Source organism: Salarias fasciatus, chromosome 5, assembly GCF_902148845.1.
Source record: "Salarias fasciatus chromosome 5, fSalaFa1.1, whole genome shotgun sequence".
Classification (NCBI taxonomy): domain Eukaryota; kingdom Metazoa; phylum Chordata; class Actinopteri; order Blenniiformes; family Blenniidae; genus Salarias; species Salarias fasciatus.
In genome coordinates this window covers 21448330-21468276 of record NC_043749.1, presented here as the reverse complement: position 1 = coordinate 21468276, position 19947 = coordinate 21448330, and the positions used below count along the sequence as shown (strand labels likewise).

The 19947-nt window shown below is 41.3% G+C and overlaps 1 protein-coding gene across 1 annotated transcript; it reads right to left on the bottom strand.

The window, feature by feature from the left end:
- Positions 1-3266: 3266 nt before the first annotated feature.
- Positions 3267-17594, bottom strand: alpl (alkaline phosphatase, biomineralization associated). Its single transcript, XM_030091251.1, has 12 exons — positions 17421-17594; positions 13688-13852; positions 12179-12298; positions 10931-11046; positions 10207-10381; positions 9179-9354; positions 7966-8106; positions 7774-7843; positions 7517-7651; positions 5189-5380; positions 4972-5091; positions 3267-4124 (listed from the first exon to the last, which is right to left on the bottom strand). The coding sequence occupies exons 2-12, from the start codon at positions 13758-13760 to the stop codon at positions 3859-3861; spliced, it is 1584 nt and encodes a 527-aa protein (XP_029947111.1). The 5' UTR covers positions 13761-13852; positions 17421-17594; the 3' UTR covers positions 3267-3858.
- Positions 17595-19947: the final 2353 nt, after the last annotated feature.

Below are 19947 nucleotides of genomic sequence, written 5' to 3'. Positions count from 1 at the left end.
TTGTGGTAGAAGGGCTGAAAAAAACAAGAAAAGAAAAGCCACTGTACACCCATAGTGAAAATTACATGCATTTTGGCTCGATGACAACCATATAGAGCAACATCTGACTGGAAATTATGGTGCAACGGCAGTTGCAGCGGCCTTAAATATGGCTTTGTGATGCAAAGTCAAGAAACACCATGACTTGGCCAAGAAAATTGTATGTCTGGTGAGGCCACCTTCACCATGTCTCCCGACCATCCAACTGGGACAGAAAAGTCACCTCAGTGAGTATTCACTATTGCTGTTGATGGACTGAACAGTGGAGGGTTTAGCAAGGCGATCTATACAGATGCTGGAGCATCTGGCATGAAAGACATGTTTCTCCACTGCTCACCGAGTTTGCGATTATCAAGACATCTGAACTGTTGGATTCTCAGACTTTCAGCATTCCCCCCGGCTCCCCCCACGTGTTTGATTCTTCATTTTGTATGAATAATGCCAAAGACTGACCTGAGATTATCTATTTTCCTGACAGCCAGAGGTAATGTTCAGTGCAGGTATTTAGAAACTTCTGTGACAGTCAGTTTTATTACAGCTTTCCTCTGGGCTGGATCTGCCCCTCCAGATGGGTTGGACTCTCACTAGACCATTTTGGTCTTTGACGTCACCTGCCAACCGCAACCATCATAACTAGGGATGATTTAAGACACTGGTGCGTGGGCGTTGTTATCTCCTGAACATGTTGAACTGCGTGAACATTTAACAGTGAATTCTGCAACCAATAACGCTACTTATGGTTGATATTGCTGTCTTGTAATAATTACAATCATAACAATAATCTGTCTTCTTCCGGACATAGTTTTCTGAGAACTCTTCCTCCGGGGCCCAACAGCTCTAGCTTTATATTTAACCCTTTTAGGTTTTCCTTCTTCTTTTTTTTTCTTTATGCAAACTTCAACCACATATGACAACTCCACAGGGTTAAATGAGATCCAGATGTGCAGGCCTCGCTCCAAGACCTCATATTCTGCAGAGCCGACCACCCCACCCAAAGATGGAGCTGAACTCACCAGAGCTGCGGGTCTCCGTCAGCTACAGGCAATGCGAGACCTGCTGAACAGCAAAGTTTGCACTAAAATTGAATGGCTGTCCTGAGATCTGCGGCCAAAATGTAGTTAGAGGAGCTTCCTCATGTAATTGAGCCTTTGCAAAAAAAGGCTAAGCTCCCATGACTTGGACCATCACCGAACCTGAGCAGGGATTTACGGACCACGGCAACCAATTCACTGCACTGGATGTAGAGGTTTTTACCTGTTAACAAATTCGGGGACTTATAGGGGAGAGTCAGGAGGCTTTGGAGGGAGTAAACAGCATGAGGACTGAGTTTGTCACTTAAAGACACTGTTGGTTGAGATGAGGCTCAACCCAAAGAAGTCGTATCACCCCGCGCTTTTATTATCAGATTACACTTTTTTCCCACAGGGAACGACATTTTGTACTGTGCCAGAGAGACCTCTCAGGCATCCCTGCACCTTTTACCAAGGAAAGAAGCTCTTCCTGTTCCTACATATCAGGAGTCAGGGAGAAATACAGGCTTCACAGAAGTGAAGGATTTGCTGCGCTCATGGCCCAGGGGGATAGTTCAGTCTGAGATTCCCTGTGGTTTTCAGGATTATGATGCCTAATGGAGCTACAGTGACCTGCAAAAGTACCCCGAATCAATACTCTGCACAGCCGCCTTTATCTGCAATCACAGCTGCACGTCTTTTGGGGTCTGTCTCTGCCAGCTTTGCCCATCAAGAGACTAAATTTTTTTTTTCCATACTTCTTTGCAAAATAGCTCAAACTCAGTTTGGATGGAGAGTTTGTGTAAACAGCAATTTTCATTCCAGAGATCTTCAACTGAAGGTCTGGACTTTGATTTCGGCATTCTGCTTTGATCTGAACCCCTCCATTGTAGCTCTGGCTCTTTGTTTCAGTATTCAATTGATGGCAAACTGTTTTATTTTCATCAATAATAAACATTTAAGTTGAAGTGATATTTGATCTTGACTTTTTTTTTTTGTCTCACCTCAAGTCTTCAAAAGTTCATCACATCAAGTCTTACCTACATTGGAATTCATGTTAGGGGGGAAAATGCAAAGATTTGTTGAAACTCAACTTTGTGCCATCAATACGTGTTACTGCTGGACAACTCATTTAAGGGTAATTCAGTTTTGACTTCATTTTGAGAAACATCCTGCAGCTTAGCTAAACACAGTCACAGTCCACTAAGCCTGCCTCACTGGTCAGCCTGACTCATTCTCCCCTGAGCCGTCCGTTGTTCATCTGCTGCAATCATGTTTTGGTTAAGTCCACGCTGAGAATTTGGAGGCAGTTTCATTGCTATTTTGGTCTTCAAACCCCGTTTTTTCTGGCTCTGGTATCAGGCAACCCAGCCTTTCGAACCATCGCCGAATGATGGAGCATTCTCCAAGTGATCAAAGTTGGCCATTAAAACACTAAAATGTCCTTACAGCAACTCTCTGTAGTTTTATTTACCAAAAAGAGCACCTATTGAAGTATTTACAAATTCACAGCTTTGTTCAAAATCCTGGCCCCCTTTGCGCCAACCTTCCAGTGGTTTCATGAATTGATTCATTTCTTCTTCCAGTCTCCTCTGAGAGGCCTGAAATCACACTCAATTTCAAAAACTCCCACACCTACCCCCTTTGTCCCTTTTGTTTCACCGTTTCACAAATCGGATTATTCCTAAAATGTAAAACACAATGTGAAAGTTTGCATAAAAGCGCAACGCCGCCCCCCCCTCCCTCCCAAAAAGGACGTCAAGAAGCTGTTATGAGTGCCGATTCAGGGAAAGCAGAAGTGACAACATGAGGACTTAATTTCATAACCGCTGACGCTAAAATCTCGCTTTTCGTGCTTCAGCCAGATGAGTTCTCTGTTGTTCCAGCGGCCACATGATCCCAAGGAATGAGTGGCTCCAGTCCTTTCACATTCCACACTGGCTTCAGGAAGAGGTGGAAAAGTACAACACACACACACACACACACACACACGTGGACCTCCAACCCCAAAAAGCTGATTTGATTTTTTTCTGTTGTTGAGCATGAAGACAAAAATGTTTGGAGGAATCAAAATGAGATTTGATGGAAAGAAAACTTCGCAAAAAAACAAAAATCACAAGATTTTCAGAAAACATTCATTTATTACTGACGACAGCTTATAGCTTGTTACTGGACAGAATGATAGTAGGTGGATTTTTTTTTTCTGTGGTGCACAAATTGGATGAGTAGAAATCTAAAAAATATTCGAGTGATTCGTCATTTTACACATTCAGTTGTGTGCTTTTTTTTCTTCACCATACAGTTCATTCTTGACAGTTTCTCCTCTGGCCATAATAATTATGTGAGTGATCGTTTGAAAGCTTGTGAGGTAGATGTTGATAACTGCACATTTGACAACATTTGCAAATTCAGTCAATTGAAACCAGAACGGTTCACAGTTAACAAGGTCAAATTGCCACAAAAGCCTTTTGGAATAAACTATTAAACAAATCACAATTTCAGATGTTTTTTTTTATTTTATGGTGATCTCTACTAAAAAAACCTTTATCACCTCGGTGCATCAGTCGATGACTTTATCTAGAACAGACTTGGATAAACTGACAAAAGCAAATAAACTAATGATTTCATCAATTAATCATTACAACAAAAATGTGTCTAACAGTGGTCCCATGATAGAAACTGTGTAAAGAGGATGTAACAAAAAAAAAAAAAAAAAAAAAAAAAAAAAAAAATCATAACGAATCAAAATCTTGAAATGTAAGAGTGGTTAAAAAAAGTGGTTATAACCAGCAGGTGTGTGTGAGGAAGGTCAGCACAGAAACCGAGTGACTGTGAGAAGTGCTGCGATGCTGGACAGGGCGGGCTTCAACGCGGCCGTTCCGTCGTGTGCGATGCAGTGTTCCCTGTTCTGGCCGATGCAGGCTGCGTACGCCATGACGTGGGGGATGTAGTTCTGCTCGTGGACCCCGTGCAGCAGGTGCGCCAGAGGTCCTTTGGCAAACACGGCCACATCCTCTCCCCCGTGGGTCTCCATGCTCAGAGGGACCGCCGCCTGGGCCTGGTAATTGTTCTCCTCTGAAATGAAAAGGAAGCAGAGAAGAAGTGAGAGTTTTTATTTTCCAGTCCCATTTGTAAAGTGGTAAATCCATCCTGAAGACGGTTATCAGCATTCAGCGCTGGTCTGGTCAGGTCGGGGTCAGGCCCCTTCTCCCAGAATAAAGATCTAAACGCTGATAAACATTTAGTTGGCGAAGTACCATGAAGGTCACGCGAGGCAATGGAAAAGAAATGTTTTATTGATTTCAGAGGGAAATTCTTAAACCAATGGACGTGAAGTACAAGCAAAGCACTGTCTCTCACAAGAAGCTGTTTATTTTCTTTTATATTATTGTTTGCCTTAGTTGACTAGTCTTGCATGAGGTTAACCTAAAACATAAATTTACAAATGAATCATCACAATTTCCTGAAATGGTGTTTCAGATAAAAGCACATCTGCACAACACACAGCAGGCTGCTCTCTTTATAGAAAACAGAATGCGACAATCAAACAGACCAAGTCAGTTTGAAAGGTTTGTCTCAGTCTGCCTCCAATCAAACCGGTGTGGTTTGAATTAAGATGAACCAAACACAGCTCAGACTTCTAAACAGACCAAACACGCACAGAGGGAAATCTCAGACGAAGAAACCCAAAACTAACAGGAATTTATTCTGCTTTTATGATGCTTCATTTCCCTGTAAACCCTGTCATGATTTCTCAACGGGGAAAAAAATCCACCCATGGCAATCAGACATGTATTTTTTTTTCCCCCAGCATATTTTTTGTTTACACCTTTTGAGAAAATAGGAAACGCCAAATTACACAGAGTGGGCGCCTTTTTCTTACCTTCCATTACATACATGGGCATTGGAATATCATACTCACCGAAGTCAATAGTAGAGACGTTTTCTCTCGCTCCGTTGACGAGCTTGTAACCTGGTCCATTCCCGTACAAGATAGAGGTGAAGGGCTTCTGGTCGACGTCGCTCAGCATGGGAGCCAGACCTGAGGATTGAGACATTTCAATCAAATCACAGCAAGTCATGAACCTCCACAGGGACAAAGTGTGCAGTGCGTCCGTTACATGTTCATTATTGCATACCAAATATTGTATTTCCTCTGTGCGTGTAGCCTCCAAAGTTGAACATGTGGGAGTGGTCTGCGGTGACGACGGTCAGCGTATCGTGGATGCTGGTCAGGAGATGAGCGCGGCCGATGGCCCGGTCCATCTCCACAGCTTCGTGCAGAGCCTGCTTGGCCTTGCCCTCATGATGCCCGTGGTCGATTCGTCCACCTGGAAAAGAGGTGAACTTTTTCAGTTAACTCTTTCAATGTCAAGGCTGATGTCGAGTTTCCCCCAGAAAATTAGTGAAATTTTTTTGCTCACAGAAAGTGCAACGGTCGAGTTAAAAATGTCAGCTAAAGAGGACTTGCTCATAGAACACACTCTGAACACACGACTGCCAAACAAGACTGTCCAGATCGGTGGTCAATGGAGGGACTGCCAGAGACGACGGGGCCCGAATCTTTGTTTGCAGCGAGGCTGTGAGTTATACAGCATGGGAATCTTTTTGTTTTTACATCCTCATGTAAATATTGGTCAGTGGTTGTCTTGAGTTTATTGTTTCTGGAAATCAGAGAGGGTGTTCACAGACATTCTTAAAGACATTCTGTGGGAACGCCGAAGACATAAAGTTGTGAACCACTGGTCTGCATGCACTGATTGACCTGAACAGATAATCAGTGTAAAAACAGAATCACAGGTTTTAAACAGATTTCCAGTTAACTGGAAGGACAAGTCACCAAGACATGGCATGTTGTGGAAAAGATCTACAGCTGTTGTACTTCTGGTCTCTAGTCTTGTGTGATCTAGACTAGAACTGCAATTTCTTTGATCTTTTGTCATAATTTGTTTAATTTATCTGAACAAATGTTTTATTCCTGATGCCTGAATGAGAGGTTTGTCAATTACGAGTCTGCAATTTTCTTTCAGATGTTTCACCTGTCCTGTCTGCTCTGCACTGACAGGCCAGTGAGAATCAGGAGGCGGAGCCAAGAGGCCATAAGAAGGAACAGGAAGTGATGGGAGGGGGAGATGATGGCTGGCAGTGAAGCTCGCCAAGCTGAGCACAGCTCCTGAATGTAGAGAAGGTTCTTTTGACGTGTGGCTTCTTGTGGTTTTTCCTTGGTCTTGGAAGAAATGTATCCTATTTTGTGTGTTTTTGGAGGAGGGCAGCGACAAAGAGTGGTGCAGCCTAAGGTGAACCTGTATTTCCCATGAGGAAAAAGGGAACAACTACTGGATTGTTATCACTACTTCAAATGCATCATAGTAAAACTGCAAGTACTACTATTATGAGAAATAATCATTCAAAAATACATTAAATAACCACCGCGGATAATAAAATCAAGCAAATGTAATATGGAATAGAATAGAAATAATTTCTTCTCTTGTAACATAGCTCCATAAAGAAAACAAAACAGAATAAGCAGAGCAGAAGTAAAAAAAAAAAAAAAAATCAGTAAAGTTGAATAATTCATCATGTTAGTATAAACAGGGTTAAACTTAATGACAGGTGTAAGAATAGAAGAATTAAACAGAAAAACACAAAAAAACACTATTCACAAAGAGGAGTTAGATTCTTATTGCCACAGGAATAAAGGAGCTGCAGTGGCGTTCTGTAAATTTGTTCTACCAGTGGATCTGAACTGATAAAATACTGCACTCATGTTCCACACTATTCAGTCTTTTTCTCCTATATTCTATGTAGATGATAAACTTGGTAAATATAATACCACTTACACAATAAAAAAGATACCAGTGTCTCCTCATTTCATTTGAACTTCCTTGATGGGCAATTTATGAGAACTTAGGGAAGGACTCACTGAATATTTCATCTCTTATCTAAAATGTAATCAAATAAACTTCATGAAAATATGATCAAGGTAGATAAAGAATTGTTTCATTCAAAAAGATAATATCAATCCAAGCCGAATGTCAAAACAGTCTTTCCCTGAGCATTAACGTAATAAGAAATTTATTCATTAAGCACTTTACGATTATTTTCAATTTTCAAAGTGCTACAAGCAAAATTAAATGTTTCCATTTGAAGAAGCAGCATCTATCCTGTCACTGTCCAAAATCAAAGTCTCATAAAATCTCTCCTAATTTTTAACATTTAGTCAATAAAAACCATTTATATTTACAAACAGTATTGACCTCAGTTACATTTTTCAGCCCAACGCCAAAAACACAGCAACACTTGTTTGGTATGCAGGCATATATGGAATGATTTGTTTTGTTTCCCGTCTTTAGTTGTGGCTCTCAAGGTCTTGCTGAATGAAATTCATCAGTTGGATACATCTCTATGAAAAGGCCACAGAGCAAAAAACAGCTTTGCAGTTCTAAAACACAGAGTTAAACCCTCACCCTCTACGAGCAGATAAAATCCATTGCTGTTCTTCCTCAGGATCTTGATGGCCACCTCCACCATCTCGGTCAGCGAAGGGTCAGTCTCACTGTTTCGCTCCAACTCGTAAGTCAGATCTCCGGGTTCAAAGAGGCCTTCAATAATAGATGGTACAGGCAAAATATTAAACATTAAAACAAGCCTGCAGCGTATGCAAACACATATGGACCCTCATTTACACTTCAATGGCCGGTCTCATACCGACAGCGACACTTACCCAGCAAGTAATCCACGTTGTTGGGGTTCAGGGACAAGACCTGCTTCTTGTTCCAAACATAATGGCCTTTCTACAAAAACAGACAAGTGTGCAGCACGGTGAGACTTGTTAGGTAGTAGCCACTTTTAACTTTACTAATATATGAAAACGCAATTTGGTAGATAAAGACTGGATGGGAAAATGAAGGATTACCTTATCCTTCTTTTTGGCGATCCATTCCTCTACCAGGTTCCTCCCATCCTTCCGAGTGCCGCTATGCTTCGGGATGTTGGGGTACTCCACATCTGACTGATTTTTGGGGTACATGTACTTCCTTCCTCCACCCATAATCACCTGCAAATCCCACCATGGAGTCACAATTACACACAAAAACACAATTACAACCTCACCGCAGCCATTCTATGTCTCAGTGTTCATTTATCTGCAAATAAAAACACAAATCCCGACACACCAGAAACCCTAATAACAACAAACTTTTGACACTGTGGAGCACAGAGAACTGGACAATATCAAATTAATGCAATCATTTTTGTAAACCAAGCGACACATATTTCCTCAGGACTTTGTTGATCATTCCTAGGAGCCTAAATGGTACACATAAAAGATAATTACTTCAACTTATATTCAAAGCAAAGCCATTGCTTTATATGTTGAGTGACTTACAAATAACAGCCGCAGTAGGCTGTGCTTACAAGCAGCGGCACTTTGTAAAATGCAACCTGTCAGTCTGAGTTACTTGGCACGAAGAAATATGTCCAACACAACTGTGTTGTTAGTCATTACACAAAAACGGATGAGGAAACACAGCTCTACCAGGGTGTTACACATGCCTCCTAATTTCATGCAAAGAGAAAATCAAATGGTGGCAGAAAACACATGACAACAGTCAGTACCGGAGGTATCACTTTGTTGTGTTTAGGATGTAACCTTACCTTGCTGGTGCTGAACATTAGTTTTTAACATATACGTGTATTTTTTTTGAGGTCATCTAAATGTTTGGCCGTTATTTTATCGCAGTAGGAGCAACGTAGTGGAAATATAGCTCTAAAAATGTCCTATAAGTCAGTCTGACTATGATTTCAATTCTTGCCTAAATTTAAATGGGAATCTTTCAGCTTTATTACTGTATATAATATAGTCAATCACGGTCCTATGGCTGCAGAGTGATCGAGAGCTAATGTCAGGGATGGAGGGATGGATGGATGGATGGATGGATGGATGGATGGATGGATGGATTGACTGATTGACTGATTGATTTTAGTCCTGGAGCTACATACTGGGCCGAGTTTCATGGGATTCAATCTAATAGCGGCTGCAATATTCAGACAGGATGGCAGCACTATTAAAATAAGAAAAAAAGCAGCAATTACAGCAATGGATCAATGTTTGCTGCCCTGTGACTCACATCGATGTTGGGAATGTTTTCCATGAGCTGCCTGGCGATGTCCTTGCAGCCGGCCTGCAGAGCTTCAGGCGGCATCTCGCCGTCGGAGTACCAGTCCCTGTCCACGCTGTGGGCGTACGCGGCGCTGGGTGTCGCGTGGTTGACTCGCGTTGTCGTCACGATTCCCACCGACTTGCCTGCAGTATGCGCAAAGCTTCATTTTTAATCAAGGGAAGTCACATTTCAGTAAGAGATACAGTTAAAGTTTCACACTGACATGCCCCGCCATGAGGCTGAATGGATGAACCGGTGCTACCACAGACGTGGTCTTTCTGTAAATTGCTAACCACAAAAAGTAAAACATTGCTCGTCCCAGCTGGTTTTGTCCTCCAATCTGTCTCCCATCTGCAGTGTTTTCTTCCAAAGGTGTTGAGTCCCACAACATATGTTCACAGTGATGATCTGCACCCTTGAAGGGCAAAATCATGTTCTTGAAAGGAAAGAAAAGCATGTTCTGACTAACAAATACTGCTACATTTCAAGCTTTTGATGAAAACACTTAGGAAAAACAGAGCCGGTCTACTTTCTCAGCTCTGAGCATACGTCATTGAACTTATAATCGAATTAAAAACACGCAAAGGTGTCTTATGATATTCTCCATGAACGAGTGGAAAGTACAATATCTTAATGAAATGCAGATGGCACAAGGCAGAAAAGAGAAGGCACTGAATTAAAAAGAATTGCATGCAAGTGATCTCCACGCAAATGAACTTTTCCGGTCAACTGAATTATATTTACAAATTTCTCTGAGGGCCTTTTAGTTCAAAGGTGCACATGGCATAAAAAAGAAAATGCACTTCAAAGTGTTTCTTTGACGAAATGTAGTTTCTAACTTTACTTCACATTGACTTAATGTAGCCTGCAGGGAGAAATTGGACATGCATGAAATTCTACAACCAAACGACTGAAAAATAACTAATATACACCCATGTCATTAAAAAAGAAGACATGATAGATATTTGCTGTTTGTGTTTTTAATGCGACCTTACCTGAGTCCTTCGCCCATTTGAGAATGGAGGTGACCTCGTTGCCCTCGGTGGTGTTGCACTGGGAGCGGACGGCAGCTGCACTCACCCCCACCGTGCCCTCGTTGGCCTTCACCCCGCAGAGGTAAGCCGTGGCGGTGCCGGCGCTGTCTGGCACCTGTGCATTAGTGTTGTACGTCTGCCAGGACAAAAAGACGGACCGTCAGGTTTGGTTGTGATCACTCTGCCCGTGGGCCTTCTCTGTAATTTATTCAGGGAAGGTAGTACTTAGACTGGATTTATTCTTAGAACAAGAACAAAGGAAAAAATTACTATCATTCTTATGATGAGGTTAAAAAAAAAAAAAAAAAAAGCCAACTTGCATTATAATATTCCAAATCTATGTTGTTGTTTTTTGTTGTCAATTCTCCATTTAAAAATTGTACAATTATGTCCTTATTGGGTACACAAAGTGCTTTACATATATAAAACTAAGTTCTTCCCACAGATATACACTCCTACCATTCACGGTTATTTAAATACACACAATACAGAAATTTAAAGCTCTATGGCCCAGAGCAAGAAGAAGTAATCCAGCTATTTGTTGATTTGTGTCAGTATTTGTTGTCTAATCTGTAACACAACGCTCAGGGAATGTGACCTTGATCGCGGTCACAGACCTTGTCAGGAAGCCGCTAATGTCTGCAGCGGGATCAATACACGGTGCCATACAGTAAAGCAGTGAGACCTTGGCGAGAGAGACGAAAGGGAACTTGTCCATCTCCAGCTGCGTTTCCTCTCCGCTCTGTCCTTTCAGCTGACCCTTCAGGATTCGAGCGGCTGTGACCGTGGGAACGCCCATCCCTAAACATCACAATCGCATCTGAGTTTCACCATCAGTTTTCATTCTCAGCAGGAACAAATCATATAATCAACAATTTCACAATTCCTTCGCAGCGCGCACTCTGGAACACATCAAGCCTTCTTGCTTTCATTGACATTTTAGAACAGGATGACTGCTGTCAGGCAAAACATGTATCAAATGCATTTTACAAGTGAAAGAAAGAAAAAAAAAATCTATAAAAATCTACTCACAAATAGGTTTTGAGCTAGGATTCAATCTGGCTCTTTCCTGTTGAAAACCACGACTGCTAATCCCTACACTTAACTCTTTTAAAAGAAGTAAAAGACAGAGCTGTGTTCACCAGTTCCGTACAGACATTTGGGAGCTGATAAGATTACATCTTAGAAAAAAAACATTCCCAGCAGTTGAGAATGTTTGTGGTCAAAGACAGCCAATTAAACGTGGCCGTGTTGAAAAGGAGCTTGACAGAAAGATTCTGCTTGTGGGCATCGTCTTCACAAGGGAAAACAAATTGTTTTTGACCCAGGTCAAGTTTGATCTCTGCTTGTAATGTTGGGGAGTTCTCTGCATGTTTGAAGCTTTGCACATTTCAAAGATGAAACACGAGGCTTTGTGATTCCCACAGGAAACGGTTTACAGTCATCTCGGTTTTGATTACTTTAACAGAATCCTGTAATATTCCTGGGATAAAGTCAAGGCTGGAGATGGATTTTCCAGTTAGATAATCTCTCCCTGTTGGCTTTTAAATTTTTTTCTTTGTTTTAGTTTTTGCCCGTTATCCCATAACTATGTTAACAAGACTGTGAATGCAGCAGTGTACAAGAATGCCATGTAGCCCCTGTAGTGCAAACAGAGGAAAAAAAGAGAGAGCCACCGGAGGCCCAGTGGAGGATAAAAGTTTTTTGTGCTACCAATGGGTGATCTCGTGCAAACAGAAGCCCAGTGAACTGACAGCAACAGGATTGCTTTGTTTTCTGGTATTCATTCACCTCGCTGATCTAAAAAAATCTGAAAGAACTGAATAATTTCCTATGGCATAACCAGTTTTCATACATATATTTACCGACGTTTGACAAATGTTTGCGACTTTGTTGCACAAATAAATGAGAAGATAATGATGCTGTGACTTACCATCTCCAAGGAAGAGGATGAGGTTCTTGGCTACGTTTTGATTAAGCTTTTGCTGCATCAGCGCCTCCTTCAGTGTCTGCTGAGCCAGTGTATTCCAAAACTGGGGATCTTTCTCCCGCTCTGCATATCACAATCAACAAGTTTGGTTACATTTGGCATTTTGAGAAAATTCAGAATAATGGAGAAAGTGCAATTAGTTTGAGTGTGAAACCTACACGACATGCTTCAGAATACTAACATGATGGCGTTTTGGAACCCTTCATGACAAATGACAAAATCTGCCTTTCCGGTTATGGTCACATGATCAATCCAGACAGTACATCTACAGGAGATTGACTTTCCACTGTGAGCCAATAACCACCAACGAAATAAAGATGATGATGCTATTTTGCCCTAACCTTTAACACATTCACATTATTTACATCAAATATTCATGCATTTCTTGCTGATATGTCAGTATTGTTCAACTTACTCAGCTGATTTCTAATAGAAATTTTACTTTACATACTCCTACAATCATACTTCAAGTCTACACACTGACATGCAAAACTGGAAAACTGCATATTCTTCTTATTTCACCTGAACAATTTGGAGGTTAAGGGGAAAAATGTATTGATCAACCGAACATCTAGGCTTAATGAACCAAGTGGAAGTACACTTCAGGGAGGCAAGCATCCCATCATGTCTGTTCCACAAGTCAAACCTCCCAAAGAGGAGGCAGTGGCCTTTAAATGTTCCTCACGCCATACATTCCTTTTTTTCAAATGTGAAATTAAATATGGTGAACATCGGGGACGTTCAAAGGTGGAAGTTCAAAGATAATGGAAATGTCAGGCACATAATCATTCACTCCTTTTCCTTTTAATAATGGAGTAAAGGAGAAAGGTTCAGAATTTCAGGGTACTTTTAAAACTTTTCCTGCAAGCTCTGGGGGATTTTGGACCTCTGGGGCTTATATTGAGATCAAGTGACCACGATTTTGTACAGCGCTTTCTGCCTGGTAACTATCTAGTGGAAACCAGGTACAGGATAAAATGTGCTGTTGACCTGATTAAGATCCCAAAAGAAGCAAAAGATTGAAAATTCCTCTTAAGTTTGGTGTAAACAAATAATCAAAGCCAACATTTATGGATAAAGAATTTTTGTTAGACTATTACAGATAGGCTATGTTAATTAAAATCAGCTGATACTCGAGCCATACCCGTAGCATCATGCATCTTTTCCAAATTGGGTTCAATCTTGACCTTTGACTCTGGAAACGTAAGTTAAAATCCAGTCGCTTCCTCGAACATTTTTTGATAAGAGTAAATCCTGTTATTGTCTGAACACAGCAATAAACACTTTCATTGTTAAATTCAAAGAGGAAACCTTTCTTGATAAACTGTATAGAACCTTGGATATCCGTGTTGTGTCCCGGTGCATCTCCACCCAGAGAGCAACCTAGGGGACAGTTAATTCTTTTTGTTTGCGTTTGCGCTGCAGCAGCTGACTAACAACACGCTAACTTACCGGGGAATTGTGGCTTTCCTGAGTTTCCCGAGATCACGCAGGAGCAAATGATGAGCAGGGCCGTCACCTTCATGTTGTCGTCTGTTGTGGCTGACGCGTCACTCTAGACTGCCATAACGTGCCACTTTGGGGAGCTGAGGGAGCCGGTCTGCAGTCCGATCACAGCTGCGAGAGAATAAAGACACACACCAAGCAATTACGTGTGTGTCACTGACGCACGCATACTCTGACATACGGGTTTAATAATTATTTACCGAGCCATAGTTTCATAAAGCACACTTGTTTCAAGGTAATGACACTTCTGTGTGAAAAATTTCAAGTGGGTAAACATGCACGCAAAACAGTAAAATCACCTTGATCATTAATGTCCAGCTCCACACTGAACGTCAGGGTTTATAATAGCAATTTGCATTTAAGTAAGCAGATATCTGTGCTAATCCTAAAAAAAAGCACTGTTCATTGAGGCTGTTCGAAAATCATAACAAATTATTATCATATCATTGGCAATGCACAACCCAAATCCTGCAAACTCCAGTGCAGATGGTTGATTGACAATGGATCATATACTGAACCTGTGCACACAAATAAAAAATAGAGAGGGACCTATGAACGCACTGCAAACTAAATTATAAACAGTTACAAGTCAGACTGTTTTGGGGAAATACATTGAAGTAAAAGAAATACTAGTTGCACTCAAAGTTGCACGAAAAGAATACTTAATTTCAACACTTACTCTAATAGTGCGTGTACTCAATAGTGACCAGCGATTTTATATCAGGAAGTCAGTCACATGGTGTAATTTGTACTGTAAAAAAGCCACACTTGGCACATGGTTGGTAGGTTTGTCTAAAGCAGGGCAGGAAGCTGCTCCATGATCTCACAAGTTCAACTGGGATGACCTTGGAATGACCTTGGGTGGAATGTTTTCTGTTTATCATTCTCATATTAGGTTAGTTTGTTCACCCCGTTTAAAAAAATACGGCCTTGAGCCTCAGTTTGACGGAGTTCATGTTCCGTTTCACACAAAACACGATGAGCTTTAGTAATCGGTTGGTTTCACCTCCACTAAGGAGCGACCCCTCTGATCGGGACTAGCATGAAGGTGAGAAGACGAGTTAGTGGACTGAAATAAGGTGAGCTCAGTGAGGGAAGTGAGAAGTCACGCCGCGTAAAAAGAACAGCTGGTCAGTGAAGAGGAGACAGACGGAATCGGTAATGGTAGAAGGGAGTGCAGAACTGAAACACGTAAGGGAGTTAGGGAGGCGCGTACCGCACATTCAGTACTTTTAAGATCAAGCTGAGAACTTCCCTGTTTGATGAAACTTGTAGTAAGGGCTGGACCATTTTTGGAGTTAAGTTGCTACAGGTTTAGACTTCTTTTCATTCACATGTCAACACTGCACGTGCTGCAATGTAGTCTCTCCTCCTTGTCCCTTCTTTCTGTGCCTTCCTGCAGATTTCTAACCAATGAACTAGAAGTTAGCTTGTTTCTTCCTCTCTGTCTCTCTCCTACCTCTTTTTTTTTTTCCCCCTGACAGTCCACTAACCTCAGCTGTTGGGGCGAAAAAGGCCTCCACCCCTGAGTTCTGCAGACGCTTACTCATGTGGGATGGCTGGGTTTTCTTTGCAAAAGTTCCACAAGAGGACTCTGTGTAGCAATCAGGAGCAAAAATTGAAATCCGTTGAACGCAATGCTTTAAGTCTACTTTCTTTTCAAAGTGTTCAGAACAGACAGTCCAATCGTTGTTACAATAAGTAGTTTACACCCAAATGATTCCTGTTAGAACTGTGCTTTTTTTTTTTTTTTCCTCATTTTGTGACAAACATGTTCATATGAAAGAGCAGTGATATTACTTTGATCTCATTGTTCTTTCCTAACTGCAGGAACAGATACAAAAAGACTTTGTAGACAGGCAAAAAACACAGGAAGAATACCAACGCTCCATGTAATGTCATCAAAAGCCGTGTGAATGAAAGTTATGTAATTGGTTCGTTGGTCTCAAGTGGATCTATCAGCCTGCAAACACGCTGCAGGAGAAACAAAAGAAGGGCTCGGTGAAGTTAAGCTCAAGGCCTCGCTGTGAATTTAAGTACTCACAACAGGGGCCCTTATGGGTCCAGGCCAGTCAGACTTTCATCTGTAATTATCCACACCCTCCTCCTTTCTTCTTTGTGCTTACAGTCAAGGTCATTTTAATGGGATTGAGCTCCAGAGCACTGAGAGGTTTAAGAGCCATAACAAAGCCGATTAACACCAAATGATTGACTGGACACGTCCACCACCGAGTAAAAAAACCTCCATATGCTAACGTTTTACCATTAAAAATCTTCCACCTGTGCAGTTTTCACCACTGCATTTTTCACAATTTTCCACTATGTTCTTAGATGTACATTTTTCACACAAAGACCTCTAATAATCCTCTACTTAAACTCCTCCTTTTTAATAGCTGCAATAAAAATCACATAATAGTTTGCTGAGATAAGCGTGTCAACTGTTCAATAAAAACAGACCTGGAAACTGCACCATCTGATTTATTGTGAATCAGACAAGTCTGAACCAACCAGGCCGTGCTAAAGCAGAGCGCCAACAAAGCAGAAGACGATTCACATGAATGAAAGAAGCAGCATTAGTCACTGTTGCACTACACCTCCTTGTACCGTGCCTCAGACGCATCACGCCAGTGGTAGATCAGAATCTGCCGGGTCCACCTAGAGGCATCGAGCCGGCCAGTCGGCAGGTGAAGAAGCAGAGCAGTGCCACAACGCCCACCAGCAAGGCACCAGACAGCAATGTGGTCAGTATGAAATGAAATCCCACTTCGGCCATGGTTGTCACCGGAGATTCGGCTACTCCGGTGTGTCCAGGCTGGTATCAGACGGCCTGAATTTCCTTCCACAGCCTTGCTCAGCTCTTCACTAAGCTCCTGCAGAAGGCTGAGGCAGATCATTGAAGCACTCAACATGTTGCTGCTCTGAAGCATGGATTAGTCCTGTGATTATGTTCATAAGATGACAGGCTGATGGGCACAACAAAGGCTTACCTTAACCTGTTCTATTGAATGGATATGATGCCCAATGTCTCCTACTGCCAGGCTGCCAAGATAGTGTTTTTTTTTCTTTTCTCTCTCTGTTCACTCTGATTGGCAAAGGCTCTACAAACCGTCACCAGTATTGAATGGGCAACTTGTTTTCCTTCTCACGCCAGTCTGCCTCATGCAGCCTCCGTGCACACAGGATAACTTACATCTCAACTTCACTTCCTGCAAATCGGACACAGATGGTCATTTGAATGTAAATTCATGTATATTAAAAGATGAAAAAAACTAATAGTTTATTACATTCACTTAATTGAATGGATCCTCAAAGTAAGACGTTTGAAAAAATAATAATAAAAGTAACTTTGTTACATTACATTAATTGATAGTGGCAGAAAATAAAGTGAGACTGAAACTGGTCAACCACCAACACGATGTGTGTGAAAATGTGATCAAGCTGATCTGGCGTCGGTGCAACAGTTGAGAAACCCCCTCTATTAATGATCCAGAGCCATGAGCAGAGGTCCACTGTGAGAGGAGATGCTGAGAGGAAAGGTAAAGAAAACGGACTGAACCCCCCAGATATGAATCACTGCTCCGGCAGCGTGCTTTCTGCACAAGCCTACATGTTATGTGTGGAACCGCAGTCAGAAGAAGAACAAGAAGAAAAAAAAAAGTTGATTGTAGTTTTTACTCACCGCAAGATGATTTCCGGGGCTCAAACCCACACCCGAGTGTGCGTGCAGTCCATTCAAATCTTTCACCTTGAAATGAGCGTCCCCGTCCCTGCTTTCACGCTCCTTTTTATCAGGCCACACTTGTCCGACTGTGGCTCCTGACTCTGAGAATAGCGGTCTGTATCCCACGAGGGTGGGGGGAGGAGGGGGCATGGCAAAAAAAAAAAAGCCCTTAGAAATAACGATGCTCAGTACTGATGATGTGGGAGGAGACGGTCCGAGAGCGCCCCCTGCCGGAAAACACGGACAGTGCGACCGGAAGGGAACCTCACAGATACAAAGCATTTGTAAAATGACAAAAAAAAAAAAAAAAAAAAAAAAAAAAAAAATATATATATATATATATATATATATATATATATATATATATATATAATTACATTTGTTACATTTGCTACATCCCACTTTCAGACTGTTGACACATTCGAGCATTCCACCTGACAAATTAAAAACTTCACAGCCATGGACACAGCAGCCATGCTCCTCTGATTTCTCCTGTTTCACTTGGACAGAAATTCCTTAATTTGCACCACGGTTTACCCAGTAGATAGTTTTATAATTGTTATGTAAGAATTTCATTGTGCACTTGTAAGCTGAACTTGAAACAGTGTAGCCTTTGATTGATCAAACACTGTTTTATGAATAATGTTGGACTTATGAATGTATCACAGTCTCTCTTTAATTGCAAAACTATTTTTTGTGGTGAATAAAGTTACTCTCAGATTTTGTTAAAATACACATTCCCTTTGAAATCAACCAGTCAAACAGTTTCGGACAGAAAACATGCAGTACCAAATGATTTACGTACAAAATAATTGAGTAAAAAAATACATTTACATCAAAATGGAAAAGAGTTAAAAACAAATCCAAGTGAGCAGCAGCTCACAATTAAAATCAACATTTTTTTAATATGAAAAACATGTAATCAATCTAACAGCACAAAATTAAATGAATAAATAACTTGGATATAACAGAATATTACAAAATGTTATTTTTTTAATTCACACATATCCTTTGGAAAGTCCTTAGTTTGTTTAAAAAAAAAATGAATCTGATCACTACTACTACAACTGCAACAGATGTCTTCCAGTTTTATTCTCAGTACTCCGCACCACCCAGCTCAGTGGCTGGAATGCAATAAAACATTGAATGAAATAATAACCAAATGTTAACATAATCAATTTTCTGCTCATGCTGTGTTCACCTTAGAGATCAGACGGGTCGAACTCCAGCCCTGGGCAGCCGGTGACTCCGCATGTTTTAGATCTCTCCTGGCACAGCTGATTGCAATGAGGGCCTGATTGGGCTTTTCTATGAGCCTGAGGGGGACATCAACATGAGACTGGGGCGCGCTGCTGCAGGGAGAGAGCAAGAACATGCAGGCTTTTTTAGGATTCAGGTTGACACCCCTATAATTTAACCTGTATACACCACGGGCTGTTTGTGGTGTGCACAGTGAATAATGTCTGATTCTTTTAGAGGTAAAATCCTTGCAGTTCGCCCACTCTCCTTTAGATGTCGCTGTAAGACCTGCTTTATTCAATGCTTGTTTAACTTCAATCTCCAGTCGTGGTATGAGCTGTTTTATTCATTTTATTTCATTGATTCTTTGTTTTTCCACCCCCACCCCTGTCTCCCCATTTACCTGATTATTTAACCCACCGACCGACATGAAGTCAAATAGCCCTGGAGGCATGAGTGTGTGTGTGTGTGTTCAAACGACCTCAGCCCAGTGTGTTAGGGGGTATTTTAACCCCATTTAAACCCCACTGGAATAGATTTTAGTCCGTGTTAAGCCTTTCAACACGTTTCGATCGCGTTTAAACCGGTTTAAACCCAATTTATTTGGACTGCCCCCCACCCCATCCCCCAACACACCACACAGCATTTAATGATCTATACATACACAATCAATATTTACAGCAGAGTAGAAACAGATGCAGTCAGGCTCATGAAGAGACGAAGAGCTTTCACTGAACACACTCTGCTTTCTGTATTAAGATTTTTTTTTTAAATTATGAATGAGAAATATGTCAGCTTTATCCACGAAGACTGCTTTCATGTTTCTGCTCCTCATGTCCCTTTTGTTACTTTTGAAATGATTGCAAAAAGTGATATCCTCTTTAAACTGAAGATGAAAGAAAAATGCAGTAAGTTTTCTTACTGGTTCTTTGTGCCGCTTTAAAAGACCTTGGTCAGTTCATACTTTACATTCATTGCTTTGGAGAGAAACTGCCATTATAACTACCTTGCATCTCTTGGAATAGCTCAGTCATGCTGTTGCATCTGACCTGTGACAGGAAACTGTCTTCTCCCTTACATTGTGCATAGTTTGGCTATTACTCACTGAGGTTTATACACAGCCACTTCCGCCTCTGGTAATGACTGTTTGAAGAATACACCCAAGTATAGTCCTACAAAATACATGATGCTGTTCAAATGTTTCATCACAAGGGTTTTAAAACCAAGTATGTAGGTCTCTATATAA